Raw genomic sequence first — 17,228 nt, forward strand, 5'->3', positions numbered from 1 at the left:
GGGGTTCTAAAAATACTTTAGCATAAAGAGCGAGGTATTTAGGTGGAGATAAATACCTCGCTCTTTATGCTAAAATATTTTTAGTGATTTCAACTATTTATTCTACGGCCTTTTTGATTCAGGGGTCATTCTTAAAGAATTGGGACAAAACTTACGATTTAGTGAAAAGAGCGAGGTATTAACGAGGGTACAAACCCCCTCGTACACATAATAAAAATATAAGAATATAAAAGTTTGTTACGTAAGTTAATTCTTAAGTTACGTATATTTTTTACTAATAAAAACGTTTGTTGAATATTAAAAGTTCTAGTAGCCTTTTTAAGTAGCCGAAAAATTGGAGGGCAGCTAGGCCTCCTTCCCCACCCCTTATTTCTCAAAATCGTCTGATCAAAACTAAGAGAAAGCCATTTAGCCAAAAAAAAAAAAATAATATACTAATTTCATTTCAATAATTTATGTGCGGAGAGCCAAAATCAAACATGCATTAATTCGAAAACGTTCAGAAATTAAATAAAAAAAAAACTAGTTTTTTCTCACTGAAAGTAAGGAGCGACATTAAAACTTAAAACGAACAGAAATTACTCCGTATATGAAATGGGTTGTCCCCTCCGCAGTCCCACGCTCTTTACGCTAAAGTTTTTAATTGTTTTAAAAAGTAGAATTGTGGCAAAGAGTCAAACTTTAGCGTAAGGAGCGAGGGACTGCGGAGGGGACAACCCATTTCATATACGGAGTAATTTCTGTTCGTTTTAAGTTTTAATGTCGCTCCTTACTTTCAGTTAAAAAAAACTAGTTTTTTTTTTATTTAATAGCATAAAGAGCGATGTATTGGCGAGGGGGCGAACCCCTTAATGTACGTAATAATTTATTTTCGTTTTAAGTTTTAATGTTGTTCCTTACTTTCAGTTAATTTTTTTTTTATTTATTTAATCAATCACTGCTTGGTTTTTCTCGGGATTATCGCATCGCCATTGACTATTTGATGCATAGCCGCATCATTGACTTCCACATTACCAAATAAGATTTTATCATTGTTAATATAGTTGGGAATTCTGGAGAGAAAGTCTAAGTGTCAGAGAATGAACAAAACCATAGAATTGGAAAAAACAACATTTTATTAAGAAATCTATTTCAGATTTTCCTTTCCTATATTTGCTGTAAAACATTGGCTTTCCATCCCAGTCATGTGATATTAAGCCCCTCAATAATAATAATGATAACTATTGCAGATCTAATTTTCAGGTTTGAATGAACAAATTCCACAATTAGATACCACTTTAATCAACTAGTTAGGATCTACACGAATAGACCACTTCTATAATGATATTTTTAGCAATGGCAAAAACTCAGTTACACAAATACTATGTAAAAATTGCCGGGTAACAAAAATATATAAGAAAAAGATTTTAAATGAATTTTTGTAAGTTTACGGCAAGTTTATTGTGTTACATTTTCATTTTGCTTTTGATACAAGTTACCATTACTGCCTTCTTCCTTTTGTGTCTTTATTTATGTGCATTTTTACGTGACTACGTTCCTGTCTCGTCCATAGCTATGGACATTTTGGTACGGTCAAAAAGACAGGTGTCTAAAAAGACACATAAAAAGTTGCTAAGAGGTTTCTATAAAGACACCTCTGGACCAAATCCCTCTCAGGACTATCAGAACTTTAGTCTTTTTCTCTTTTTATATTTGTCACATTATTTGCGGGGGCTGGACCTTCTATAAATTTACGCAAAATAACTCGGGCTCGGGGGACTTACCTGATGGGGATGATCGAGGACATATCAGTTGCCGAACAGCAGTGTGGTCATCGGGGTGAATAAACGAAAATATACTAAGTCCAAGCATATCAACCTATAAAGAAAAATTTTTTGGTAAGAAGGAATTAGAAATAGTTTAATAGGAAGGAATAACACAAAATCCTTTTTTTTTCTTTGACACAAAATACTCTTATTACCCATGTTTGCATACTTGTTTTCCCCAGGAAACCCTTGGGAATCCTTGCATTGTCTCTTTAAAGGAGAATTAATCATAGAAACTCTTATAATCATAGAATCATATAATTAATCATAGGACCTTTAAAGACTTATTGCTCTTACTTGTTTATTTGATGTTTTTTCTACATGTTTATTTGTTGTTGTTTTTCAAGAACGATAGGATGGAGCCGATTTTTTTAGAATATTGGGGCTGGGATCATTCTAACGTAAATTAAAAGAGATAGAGCTTTTTTAAAGTGATCATAAGGAGCGTGGAAAGAAAAATTGGCGTTTTTGCCATCTTGTGGCACCAAACTGTGATTTTGACACATGGAGGATCAAGTTGTCATTGAGTAGAAATTCTGAGACTGGCAATTGATTTCAAAGTAAATAAAAAATTATATGTTGTGCTTCTAGGTTGCGAAGGAAGTAACGCCACATAGTTGTGCATTTGATCCAGATGGTTCACGTTTTCCATACTAATAAAGGTATTTAACACACGAAAATTTTCTGAAGTATGACTAGTGAACGATAACAATTTTCCGTTAACAGGATAGTGCTTGTTTAATTCGAATAAGGAGCTCGCCAAAGTTTAAATTTGCTTGGTTCCGACTTAAGGTCCCTTAAAGGTCCCTCTAAATCCCTTTGAAGATACTTCAGACACAAAACCCTCTTATCCACATCTAGTGGAACAGTCCTCAATAGCGAGGAGTGATTTAGTAATCACGATTCAGGTAAATACCTCTAAATGCTCCTCAGATATTCCCGGTATGCGCTTTTGACAGCGTTCATATGCGCATTAAGTTTTGACTTATTTCAACACCCCTCTACATTCTACCAAAGTTTTAATTTAATACCCATTGCCCATTCTGAGTTTTATGCTAAAACGTCCTGAGTTTATCCTTTTTGATGACCTGGATGCACATAATTTCTTGCTACTTAATTCAACATCCCCCACAAAATTCCCTGAATTTTCAACATAGTAACCTTAGTCGTCCCTCAGATATTGCAGACGTAGTATTTAAAGGTCACCACGTTTTGCCGCCATATTATGTTTTCCGTCACCCAGGAAATCTTGCACCATCAGGAGGATTAGTTGGATCTTAATAGACAGGTTAGGTTAGCATAGGCCTATGTCTATGTTTTTGTCTATATCTTTGTCTATGTCTATGTTTATGTCTATTTCTATGTCAATGTCTATGTCTGCTCTTATATCTATATATGTCTATGTATATCTGTGTCTATTTTGACCTATCTGAATTAAAAGGTGGCGCAAAGCATATGGTGACGGAAAACTGCGGTGGCGTTTAAAACACTGCTACCAGTGAACTTTATCTGATTCTACATTCGCCGACATTTTATTGAAGTTTCCACGTAATACCCGTATTACTCCTTCCGAGCTTTTTCTGGACATACCATTTTGACTATATCGATATACATCGTTTCTTGTGATTAATTAAATAAAAAAGACTAGTTTTTTTAACTGAAAGTAAGGATCGACATTAAAACTTAAAACGAACTGAAATTACTCCGTGTATGAAAGGGACTGTTCCCTTCTCAACGCCCCACTCTTTACGCTAAAGTTTGACTCTCTCTATCAATTCTACTTTATTAAACAGAAAATACTCTGTTTACTCTTTTGACTCTTTAGCTCTGTTTGACTCTTTCTCTCAATTCTACTTTATTAAATAGAAAAAAAAAACTTTAGCGTAAAGAGTGGGGCGTTGAGAAGGGAACAGCCCCTTTCATACACGGAGTAATTTCTGTTCGCTTTAAGTTTTAATGTCGCTCCTTACTTTCAGTTAAAATAAAAACTAGTTTTCTTTTATTTAATTTCTGAACGTTTTTGAATTAATACATGCTTGATTTTGGCTCTCCGCAATTAAATTATTAAAATGAAATTTACATATTAATTCTCTTTTTTTTTGGCTAATTGGCTAAATTTTTTTTAGAAAAAAGAGGGGGAGGAGGCCTAGTTACCCTCCAATTTTTTGGTTACTTAAGAAGGCAACTAGAACTTTTAATTTTTAACGAACTTTTTTATTAGTACAAAATATACATAACTTAAGAATTAACTTACGTAACGAACTTCTATCTTCGTACATTTTTATTATATATATGAGGGGGTTTGTCTCCTCGTTAATACCTTGTTCTTTACACTAAATCTTAAATTTTGTCCCAATTCTTTAAGAATGATCCCTGGATCAGAAAGCCCGTAGAATAAATAGTTGAAATTACTAAAAATACTTTAGCGTAAAGAGCGAGGTATTTAGGAGGAAAAGAACCCCTCATGTGCGTAATAATCTCTGTTCGTTTTAAGTTTTAATGTTGCTCCTTACTTTCAGTCGAAAAACTTTTTCAAATTTATTTTTTCATTTTTTTTTATAATAATGCTGGAAAATCATCTGCCCCCTTCATTGAATTTCTCTTTAATTTCCCTTCCCCCCATGACATATTCTTCCAAGGAAAGATGCTTCCACATGGCCCCCTCCCTTCAAATCCCCAAAACCCAAAACAAATCCCCTGAAAACGTCTAAACACTTCCCAATAGCCATTACTGTATGTAAACTCTGGTCAGTTTGTAACTTGCAGCCCCTCTCCAAAGGACTGTGGGGGAGTAAGTCATCCACAATGTTTAAGTTATTACGGTTGTCGACTATTCTGAACAAAATTGCTATCTTAAAATTTTGATCCGTGGACTTTGGTAAAAAATGAGCGTGGGAGGGGGCCTAGGTGCCCTCCAGTTTTTTTCGGTCACTTAAAAAGCGCACTAGAACTTTTAATTTCCGTTAGACATTAACTCTTGCGACATTGTAGGACCACTTGGTCGATAAGATGACCCCTGGGAAGAAAAAACAACAAAAAAAATAAATAAACACGCACCCGTGATAGGTCTTCTGGCCAAAAATACGAATTTCCACATTTTTGTAGATAGGAGCTTGAAACTTCTATTGTGGGGTTCTCAGATACTCTGAATGCGATGGTGTTATTTTCTTTGACGTTTTACAGCTTTTAGCGGGTGTTTTCCCCTATTCTAAAAAATAAGGCAAATTTTCTCAGGCTCGTAACTTTTGATGAGTACGACTAAATTTGATGAAACTAATAAATTTAAAATCAGCATAAAAATCCGATTCTTTTAATGTATCTCTTAGTATCAAAATTTCGTTTTTTTGAGTTTCGTTTACTATTGAGCCGGGTCACTCCTTACTACAGTTCGTTACCACGAACTGTTTGATTTAAAAAAATTTATCCACAAAACCAGTTTTTCAAAGAAAGGTAAAGAGCTCCATCCGGCCAAATTCACCAAAAATTACAATAAATAACTGAGTCAACCTTAAAACAAAAGAAATTAACATTTCAAACGTATTTTTTTTCATCGGAAACATGGGTTATATGGTTTAAAAATTTATACAATTCGTTGTTGAAACGCTTATATCAGCAAGTCTTATTGACATTTTTTTTTTTTTTTTTTTTTTTTTAATATTTAAGGCATACTGTCTATTTAATTGATTTTCCAAATGCTTTTTTACTCTTCTTGCGTCGTATGTTGATACAGATTCAATTGGGTCTGTTATTTTATTGCATTCTACGTTAATTTGATCCATTTTTTTGAATTTTTCCATTTGGTTTCTTTTTTATAAAATTACAGTTATTAAATACAGGCTTCTAAGCAACCAAATAACCAAACAAAATCTTTATTATAAGTAAATACTTAGTGCCAAAGTTAATCATTGAGATATGAAATCCTGTAACAATAATACATATATATATATATATATATATATATATATATATATATATATATATATATATATATATATCATGAAAAGAGAAATCACCAATGCTACAGCACAAACACAAAAAAAAAAAAAAAAAAAAAAAAAAAAAAAAAAAAAAAAAGAGACAGAAGGAGAAAAGGAAGACTGTTTTCCTAAATTAGTGATTAATATAGACCAGCACTTGAATGAGGCCTTAACCCTACTCATCCATACAATCACATAGGTCAAACAGCATAGTCACACATAATCAACCATAAAGAATAATCCATGGACAGGCAGTCATGTCGTCAATAAGTATAAGTCGTCATTTACCGAACAATAGAAAAAATAATATAGACAAATAATTCCTAGTGCCGTCTTACTTACTTACTACTTACTATTTTAGTGAGCTTTAAACACACTTATTTCAAGAAAGTAACAGCTACAACAAGACAAAATTCATTTGATTAAATATTGGAAAAGATACTCACGGATTCAACAATGTCAAGAAGATGAGGGTTAGGATGACCTTGAAGAAGACTAAAAACTACAGAGGTTACAATTTATATGAATGAAAATACTCCTCAACCCCAAATGAAAATTGTATTAGGTAAGCACTAGTAATAAAAGCTGAAAAATTTTGGCTGTAAATTCAAATTTTACCTAAAATTTCAGTTAAATTTAACATTTTGATTCTTTAGCAGATCAGCTGTAACAAGCTCTATAAATGTTAGTATTGCTAATAAATAATAAAACAATGTCAATTAACTAGCGAAAAGGTTTTTGGAAAAATATTTCCCCCCCCCCCAAAATTGAAATATTAAATATCATTTGGATTAATTTTAATAACAGTATTTTATTCTGAAAACAAATTTATGTGAATTTCAAAAGACAGCCTGAAACTCTTCGAAAATGGGTTTACATGAAAATACAAAGTACACAATTGATATCACAATTGTCGAAAACTTTATTTTGCTGCCTTGCTTTTGTATTTTCAGTAAAGCACTAGTTTTTCAGAATTCTAGTAATATAGGGAAATATCACGAACCTGTTTATTTGATCGTTCTAAAAGAATATGCTATGGAAACTACAAAATGGAAGGCTAATTTTGTTTGGTTTAAAGAAACGAACAAATTTATTTTCTTTATTTTTTTCCAAAAACTATTTCTTTAGCGAACAAAAATTGCTCTTTGCTTTTATCAGAAAAACTAAGTTATTTCAAAATTAATTATGTCGAAGATAAGGTAATGACTTTTAATATTTATTTTCTTAAAAGTGAGGTGCTTCTTAGTTTTGTGACCATATTAGGTTAGTGCTTGAACACATATTTTTCAAAATAATGCAGCTTAGATTTTTCAAAAAAAAATTGGTGGTCAGTTTGAAATTTTGTTACCCCAAGTAGACAAAATTAACACCATTTGGTGACAGCACGTACCAAGATCCACTTAAATAACCCTGTAGACCACTGAAAAGACGATAATAAGATATGAGTAAAAAAGTCAAACCAGTGGAAATGAAAAAAACACAATGGAAATGAAAAAAAGGAACATGAAAGCCAGTTGAAATGAAAAAACCGAGAACTCCGCTCAGCCGTTATTAGTGCAGAAATACAAATATAGAAACAAACTGCAAAAAATAAAACCATTAAAATAAACAAAAACAAACCATACAAAACAACAACTTAAATAAAAGAGACTTATTTATTACCACAATGAAATGATTTATTCATTTTTAAGGTTGATTTTTATGATATGTTTTTATTTTTCTATTTCTTCACTGAGCGGCTCTTTTTATTGACCAGAATATTTGCTCTGTTTTTTTTTTCATTTTATTATCCTCGTTTGTTCTTCTTTACGCATACCTTTTTCTCATCCTGTCATGTCCAGCCATTGCTATCTCGGAAATTATTTAACAGACCCTTCCTTGCAAACGAACTTCATGGCTGCTAATCAAATCATTAAGCTATGCGAAATAATTCCACAGATGGACATCTTGGTTTATGTTTTGGAAAAATAGTATATTGCGAAATTGCTGGGTTTATATGCTTGAAAACAAGAAAAACGAGAAATAATTCTGGAATCGAAGAAAAACCTACCTGATTATAAGACAAGACATTGTCGACATTCTCAGATACATGTAAAATTTTGCCAATACCTGAAGATAAAACTACTTGGATCATATCCATTGCCTAGAAAAAAAAGCCTAACATGATATATTTAATGATTAAACAATATGAGATGTATTCAGAGTTGTATCCAAGATTTTGCTTGGAGGGTTTTTTTCGACTGGGTATACATAACAAAAACACGTGTCTGCATTTTATTAAGTTTTATGAGTCGTACAAACATTTTGGGGAGAGAGGGGTCGATTTGGACAAACCCCTCTAGATACAGCCTTGCATATATTTTCTTTATACAAAGTCATATTACACGATAGAGTAATAAAAGCTGCAGGTAAATGGCCCCAATATAGAGTTGACAACTACTCACATTTTACAAATGTCATGCCTTTTATACCCGAGACAACACTATATAGTACTGAAATACCATAGGCGTTGACCATACTATTAAAAAAAAAACTTTTTCGAGTGAAATTAAGGAGCAATATTAATGCATAAGACCAACAGAAATCAACCCGTATGTGAAGGGGGCTATCCTTTCTTCAACCCTGGCTCTTTACACTAAAGTTAGAAATTTTTGTTACAGTTCGTTAAAAAAAACTTCTCAAGCACGCGGCTTATAGAATTTGAATGACAATTATTTTCAAAGAACTTTAAGACTTAAGCTCAAGGGGGTAGCCCCCTTGTACATGGAGTAGCTTCTTTTCGTTTTAATTTTACTCCTTACTTTCGATTGAAAAAAACTTATTTGTTTCTACTCAATTTCAGATTTTCTTTTTCAAATTTACCACTAATACAATAAATACGATTTTATAAAGCAGTGAAAAGGTCTAGTAACTACGCTCTTACGGATGAAATACTCCGAAGAGCCCCCAGGGTAAGGATTCTAAATTATGAAAATTGTACTTTTTTACCTGCAGGATTTATCATTACGAAAAAGGAGGATTTTTTTTTAATCTAAGTATGATTGAAAAGGGTATGGGTTTGAAGTGAAACTCCAGTAAATGCTAAGGGATACTAAGGATATCCTGCTGAATCTAAAGATACTATGGACATCTGAAACTATGATACTATGACATCTGTTTATCTGAAAATATGTATTTGCGACAGTTAAAGTGTATCATCTGAGCAGCTAAGGGCAACAAGTTTAAACTTTTAGAGGACAGTGAAGAAGGACTAAAAAGTGCTCAGAGGTTAACCAGTCTTCTTTCCATTCTGTTTTTAGCTTCCCTTCCTCCAAAAATATTAGACAAAAATTTAGAAATACCCATCTTGCTTAAAACTCATTAACAAAGTAAGATAACCATGCATTCTTGGATGACTTATTACCCACAGCTCCTAGGGCAAGTTCCTATACTATGATACTATAACATCTGTTTATCTGAAAATATGTATTTGCGACAGTTAAAGTGTATCATCTGAGCAGCTAAGGGCAACAAGTTTAAACTTTTAGAGGACAGTGAAGAAGGACTAAAAAGTGCTCAGAGGTTAACCAGTCCCCTTTCCATTCTGTTTTTAGCTTCCCTTCCTCCAAAAATATTTGACAAAAATTTAGAAATACCCATCTTGTTTAAAATTCATCAACAAAGTAAGATAACCATGCATTCTTGGATGACTTATTACCCACAGCTCCTAGGGCAAGTATTGCAAGATATTTGTTCGCAAGATAAACTTGCGAACAAAGAAATACTTGCAATTTAAAGTGAACCTTGACAATTATGAGTCGTAGGTAGATAGTAGAAATGGTTTAAAATTTATTCTAAAATCTGGTGAGGGTTAAAGTTATAATGAATCTTTTGGAATTAAAATGGTATATAAATATGGCTAAGAAATTAGTAAGTTATACAAACCGCCCCATCATAAAAAAAAAATAAAAAAGCTGTTCACCATCTATAAAAAAATATGATATTTAACATTTTCTGCATAATTTTTTGCCTTTGCACTTCTTACCGCTACAGCGAGTGAGTTTAGCTTTTTATTGTCAAAAAAGGATTGGTCTTGAACCATCTTTTTGGGTCATGCAATCTTTGCGACATTTTGTATTGGTCAAACAATTTAGCATGCCGCTTAACTTTATGACATTGCTTAGCAACTATGAAAATAATGAAGTGAAGGAAATGAGGATAAAGATATAACTTGTATATTAGTAAAATATATATTAAACATTAAATCCCCTGTTTTGGGGGGACTAACAAGAAAAATGGAAAGAAGAGATAGAAATGCATGAAATAAATTTAATACAAGTGTTTTAAGTATGGCAACAAAACATTAACTAATCACAGTTTCTTCTTAGAAATAGTGTTTTAATAAACACTGTCAACTTTGACGAAATCTCAAAAATTTACAATTCAAAATTTTACTTTTCATAACAACGTAGCGTATCTTTTCACTTTTTGAAGTTCAATATATTTCGCTTAAGTTAATGAACTCACAATTTTATATAAAAAAAATCTATTTCTGGATTTCCACAACCGCCATATTTATTTATTACACGGTCGATGTCTACCTCAATATTTTGGTGAATGTTTATAATGAATAGTCGTGTCAGTTTAGAGTCATGATAGCTTAGAGCTCTTCGTTAGTATTTCCTCTTCTATTCATCTTAAAATATTCGAATAACGACCAAAATCGTCAAAAAAATATTAACTCTAACAAAGATACATGTAGGTTTGCGCTTCAAACTAAGTATATGAGTCGAAATATTCCTTAAAAAACAAATAATTATGTTTTTTTTTGTTTTTGATACGTATAGATTGACGATTTAACCTTTTATAGATTGACCCTTTTATGAGATTATTTAATCTTTTACGAGAATATTTAATCTTTTATTTAGTCTAATTATGAGATTTTCATATATTCAATACAAAGTTTATTCATTTCAATATTTACATTGAGCACAAAAATAAAAATTTGAAATTTGACTCAGATTTAGCATTAAGTGAGAAAATTGTCCAGTAAAAATTTATATTTATAGACAACTAATGGTGGAAATGTGATTCGAGTGCATGTATTGAAATAAGTATAAAAATCCTCAGTGGTATACATAGCAGTTTATACAATTTTATGGACAAATATATGCAACCCCTATACAAAACAAGAGCTAAGAGCTTATATGGCATGAGCTCTAGCAAAATTCTAAGAATCAATAGATTGATTTTAAGGAAAGTCAGAGGCTTAATGCTGGTCAGGATTCAAAATAAGAGCTCTGAGACACGAGATCTTTCTAAATATCAAAACTCATTAAGATTCGATCACCTATTCTTCGGTTAAAAATACCTCACTTTTTCAATTTTTGAAAAAAAAAATTTCGCCAAACCAGCCCCCCAGATGATCGAATCGGGGAAAGCACTGTTATCAAGTCAATTTGTGCAGATCTCTGACAAGGATACCAATTCTCATCCTCATAGCACGCCCAGAACCACCGAACTCACCAAAGCACTGGAAATTACCCCCCCTCCAATTACCCCAATTAAAGCAGATCCATTCCAGTTATATCAATCACATATCTAAAACTTGTGCTTATTCTTCCCATGAAGTTTCATCCCTATCTCTCCACTCTAACGTTTTCCAGTATTTCCTGTTTCCAAGATTCCTGTTTCCCCCCTCAAACCACCTTATGTGCCCGTATCCGAATGGAGCATTTGAGACACAAGATCTTTCTATATATAAAGTTTCATTAATAACCGATCACCCATTCGTAAGATAAAGACGCTCCCCCCAAAGTCACCGCATCTGATCAGGACTTAAAATAAGAGATTTGAAGCAAAAGATCCTTGTAAATATCAAATTCCATTATGATCTGGTCACTCCTTCGTAATTTAAAAATATCTCGTTTTTTCTAATTCTCCGAATCCCCCCCCCAACTCCCCTAAAGTGAGCGGATCCGACCGGCTAGGCCAGTCGCGTTTCTTAAAATTCTGTTTATTCTTCCCGCGAAGTTTTATCCAGATCTATCCACTCTAAGCGTTTTCCGAGATTTCTGTCTCCACCCACCAACTCCTCCCATTGACACCGGATCTGGTTGGAATTTAAAATGAGAGATATAAGTTACGAGGTGCTTCTTAATATGAAATTTTATTAAGATCCGATAACTCGTTCGGAAGTTAAAAATACCTCATTTTTTCTACTTTTTCAGAACCATCCCTCTTCCCAGCTCCCTCAAAGAGAGCGGATCTGTTGTGGTTACATCAATCACGTATCTAGGACGTATGCTGATTTTCCCTACCAAGTTTCATCCTGGTCCTTCCACTCTAAGCGTTTCCAAAGATTTTAGGTTTCCCCCTTCAAACTCCCCTCAATGTCACAGGATCTACTCGGAACTCAAAATATGAGCTCCGAGACATGATTTCCTTCTAAATGTCAAATTTAATTAAGATAAGATCATCTGTTCGTAAGTTAGAACTACCTTATTTTATTTTATTTTTCCGAATTATCCGTTCCCCCACTCCGCTCATATGATCGAATCTGAGAAAAGGCTATTTCTAATTTAATCTGGTCTGGTCCCATATACATGTGCCAAATTTCATCGTCCTAACTTATCTGGAAATGCCTAAACTAGCAAAGCCGGGACAGACAGACCGACAGAATTTGCGATCGCTATATCTCACTAGGTAAACACCAAGTGCCACAAACATAACTATATTTTGTGACTTGTTGGTGTTGAGAAGGTGAGAAATTATGAAGTCAGAGTGTAGTTGCATTCCCTTTCCGTGGCTAACTCAAGTTGCGTCAATCTATTTTTATCAGCCTTTTATCAGTAAATGTTTGAAAAAAAAAATCGATGCCATTCCACTGATTCAAATTGAGAATTCAGAGACCCATCTATATCAGCTAGAAAAAAAGAAGAGCTGGGAGCTTATATGACACTTGTGACGAGATCGGAATAGCCAAGAGCCAATAGCTCATATGGTATGAACTCTAGCAAAATTATAAGAATCAATGGATTGATTTAAAAGGAAAATCAGACGATTAATGCTTATTATTAGTGGGAGGTTCCCCCATTCCCAACTCCCACAATTGTTACCAGATCCGGTCGGGATTTAAAATAAGAGCTCTAAGACACCAGGTCCTTCTAAATATAAAAATTCCTTAAGATCTGATCACCCACTCTAAGTTAAAATACCTCTTTTTTTAGATTATTCCTCTCCCTTCAGTCCCCCAGATGGCCGAACCGGGGAAAACGACTTTTTCAAGTCAAGTTGTGGAGATCTCTGACAGGCCTACCAATTTTTATCGTCCTAGCACGTCCAGAAGAACCAAACTCACCAAAGTACTGAACCCCCTAACTCCCCCAAAGAGCAGATCTGGTCCGGTTACGTCAATCACGTATCTACGACATTTGTCTATTCTACCCACCAAGCTTCATCCCTATCTTTCCACTCTATGCGTTTGCCAAGATTTCTGGTTTCCAAGATTTCTGATTCCCCCCTCCCGTCCCCCAGATTTGGTTGGGATTTATAATAAGAACGTTGAAGCACAAGATCCTTCTAAATATCAAATTTTCATTAAGACGTGATCATCCGTTCGTAGGTGACAAATACCACATTTTTCAAAATTTTCCGAATTCTCCCCCCCCCCCTCCAACTCCCCCAACGAGCACGGATCCAGTCCGATTATGTCAGTCACATATCATAGACTTGTGCTTATTCTTTCCACAAAGTTTTTCATCCTCATCTCTCCGTTCTAAGCATTTTCCAACATTTCCACCCCCCCCCCCCACAACTTCCCTCAGTTACACTGGATCGGGTCGGGATTTAAAATACGATATCTATGTTACGAGGTCCTTCTTTATTTGAAATTAATTAAGATTCAATCACTGCTTCGCAAGTTAAAAATACCTCATTTTGTCTAATTTTTAAGAATTAACCCTCCCCTAACTCCCCCAAAGAGAGCGGATCTGTCCCCATTATTTCAATTACATATCTAGGGTTTCTGCTTATTTTTACCACCGAGTTTCATCCTGATCCCTCCACTCAAAGCGTTTTCCAAGATTTTAGGTTTCACCCTCCAACTCCCCCCAATGTAACCAGATCCGGTCGGAATTTACAGTAAGAGCTCTGAGACACGATATACTTCCAAATATCATTAAAATACGATCACATCTTCGTTAGTTTTAAGTATATACTTATAGGGACCTTTATTTTGGCCTTTATTTTAATTTTTTAGGATGAACAGAGGAGGTGATATATCATATAACCCAAAGCTTTAATTAGATGATAATAGGCAGTAAAGTGGCCACCGTTTCTTCACCTAAATCCAAAATTTAAATTAATAATTTTTGCATTTGTCACACATCTACTTCCTGTTATACCAATCCTCTAAAAATCAAAAACCACCCTGCTTGCAAAAAAAAAGCAAACCCAAAAAATGTAAAAACCCAAAACCCAAAAAATGTAAAAACCACCCTGCTTGCAAAAAAAAGCAAACCCAAAAAATGTAAAAACCCAAAACCCAAAAAATGTAAAAACCACCCTGCTTGCAAAAAAAAGGAAACCCAAAAAATGTATGAACCCAAAACCAAAAAAAATGTAAAAACCACCCTGCTTGCAAAAAAAAGCAAACCCAAAAAACCAAAACAGACAGCAAAAAAAGTAATGATATGAATTTTTTCGCCTCAGTGACATAGCGAGAGTCGAAAACAAATTTTTGACAGTAAAAAAAGTGAATATTTTGCTTTTCAACCCTATTGTGACGCACAGTCCTGAAACATCATTTCGAAAGCCTAAAGAAGTTAGGATTTTAAATTTACCCTCCTTGTTATATTGAAACTAAGATTTAATCCTCCCAGTTGGTTTTCGGTAATACGGACAGATTCCTTTGATAAACCTAAATTTAATTAAACACTTTTTGGTGGTATGCGACTTTAGTAACATCTAACGGAGACCGCAGAAAGTTTTCAAACTTGTATGCAAAACAAAACAGCCTTAATGAAAGGGGCTTTTCCTCCTCAATGCCCCGCTCTTTGAGCTAAAGTTTAATTTACGCTAAAGACTCTTTCTCTTAACTCTACTTTCTAAAACAGTAAAAAACTTTAGGGTAAACAGCGGGGCGTTGAGGAGGAAAAGCCCCTTTCATATGCGGAGTAATTTCTGTTCGTTTTATGTTTTAATATTGCCCCTTACTTTCATTTAAAAAAACTTGTTTTTTCTACTTAATTTCTGGACGTTTTTCAATTACTGAATGTTTTGATCTTGGCTCTCCGCAAATAAATAATTAAAACGAAATTTGCATATTAATTAATTGAAATTATCGGGAAACTTTGAGAAAAAAGGTGTGAAGGAGGAGGCCTAGTTCCCCTCCAATTTTTTGATTACTTAAAAAGGCAAGTAGAACTTTTAATTTTTTACAAACGTTTTCGTTGGTATAATTTATACGTAACTTACAAATTAACTTACGTAACGAACTTCTATATTCGTAAGTTTTGTTGCGTAAATAAGGGGGTTCAACCCTCGTTGATAACTCGCTCTTTACACTAAAGCTTAAAATTTCCAATTCCTTAAGAATGACCTCTGAATCACAAAGGCCGTAGAATAAATAGTAGAAATTAATAAAAATACTTTAGCGTAAAGCGTTATAACGAGGAGGTAAACCCCTCATATGCGTAACAATTTTGTTCGTTTTAAGTTTTAATGCGTCTCCTTACTTTCAGTAGAAAAATCTTTTCATATTTATTTTTTCATTGTTTGTTCAAATAATGCAAGAAAATCCCTCGCTCCTTCATTAAAATTCTCTTCTCCCATGAAAAGTTCCTCCATGGAAATATCCTCTCATGTACCTCCCCCCCCAACTCTCCCCCTAAACAAAAGAATCCCCCTGAAAACGTCTGTACACTTCCCAGTAACCATTACCATATGTAAACACAGGTAAAAGTTTGTAACTTACAGCCCCTTCCTAGGGGACTGCAGGTTTGTAAGTCGTCCCTAAAGATATAATTATTAACACTTTATACTATGGTGAAAAAAATTGCTATCTCAGAATTTTGATCTGGTGACTTTTAGGAAAAAAAGAGCGTGGGAGGGGGCCTTGGTGCCCTCGAGTTTTTTCGGTCACTTAAAAAGGGCACTAGAACTTTTCAATTCCGGTAGAATGAGCCCTCTGGCGACATTCTAGGACCACTCAATCGATACGATCACCGCTGGGAAAAAAAAAACAAAACAATAAATCAAACAAATAAACACGCATCCGTTATCTGTCTTCTGGCAAAAAATATGAAATTCCACATTTTTGTAGAAAAGAGCTTGAAACTTCTACAACAAGGTTCTCTTATACGCTGAATCTGATGGTGTGATTTTTGTAAAGGATGTATTACTTTTAGGGGTTTCCTCCATTTTCTAAAATGAGGCAAATTTTCTCAGGCTCGTTACTTTCGATGGGTATAACTGATCTTGATGAATCTTACATATTTAAAATCAGCGTAATTACTTTAGCGTAAAGCGTTATAACGAGGAGGTAAACCCCTCATATGCGTAACAATTTTGTTCGTTTTAAGTTTTAATGCGTCTCCTTACTTTCAGTAGAAAAATCTTTTCATATTTATTTTTTCATTGTTTGTTCAAATAATGCAAGAAAATCCCTCGCTCCTTCATTAAAATTCTCTTCTCCCATGAAAAGTTCCTCCATGGAAATATCCTCCCATGTACCTCCCCCCCCAACTCTCCCCCTAAACAAAAAAATCCCCCTGAAAACGTCTGTACACTTCCCAGTAACCATTACCATATGTAAACACAGGTAAAAGTTTGTAACTTACAGCCCCTTCCTAGGGGACTGCAGGTTTGTAAGTCGTCCCTAAAGATATAATTATTAACACTTTATACTATGGTGAAAAAAATTGCTATCTCAGAATTTTGATCTGGTGACTTTTAGGAAAAAAAGAGCGTGGGAGGGGGCCTTGGTGCCCTCCAGTTTTTTCGGTCACTTAAAAAGGGCACTAGAACTTTTCAATTCCGGTAGAATGAGCCCTCTGGCGACATTCTAGGACCACTCAATCGATACGATCACCGCTGGGAAAAAAAACAAAACAATAAATCAAACAAATAAACACGCATCCGTTATCTGTCTTCTGGCAAAAAATATGAAATTCCACATTTTTGTAGAAAAGAGCTTGAAACTTCTACAACAAGGTTCTCTTATACGCTGAATCTGATGGTGTGATTTTTGTAAAGGATGTATTACTTTTAGGGGTTTCCTCCATTTTCTAAAATGAGGCAAATTTTCTCAGGCTCGTTACTTTCGATGGGTATAACTGATCTTGATGAATCTTACATATTTAAAATCAGCATTAAAATGTGATTCTTTTGATGTAACTATTGGTATCAAAATTCTATTTTTTAGAGTTTTGGCTACTATTGAGCCGGGTCGGTCCTTACTACAGTT

At 34.1% G+C, this 17,228-nt stretch overlaps 1 protein-coding gene across 2 annotated transcripts in view; it reads right to left on the reverse strand.

Moving 5' to 3' along the window:
- LOC136026126 (protein cycle-like) overlaps positions 1-17,228 on the reverse strand; it is a 175,948-nt gene that overhangs the window by 106,758 nt on the left and 51,962 nt on the right. For both annotated transcript variants that reach the window (XM_065702429.1, XM_065702419.1), the window contains 2 exons: positions 7,833-7,925; positions 1,764-1,857 (listed from right to left, as the gene is read on the reverse strand). In XM_065702429.1, the coding sequence (XP_065558501.1) occupies positions 1,764-1,857; positions 7,833-7,925 (187 nt within the window). The remainder of the gene's footprint in view (positions 1-1,763; positions 1,858-7,832; positions 7,926-17,228) is intronic.

Source organism: Artemia franciscana, chromosome 1 (genome assembly GCF_032884065.1).
Source record: "Artemia franciscana chromosome 1, ASM3288406v1, whole genome shotgun sequence".
Lineage (NCBI taxonomy): Eukaryota > Metazoa > Arthropoda > Branchiopoda > Anostraca > Artemiidae > Artemia > Artemia franciscana.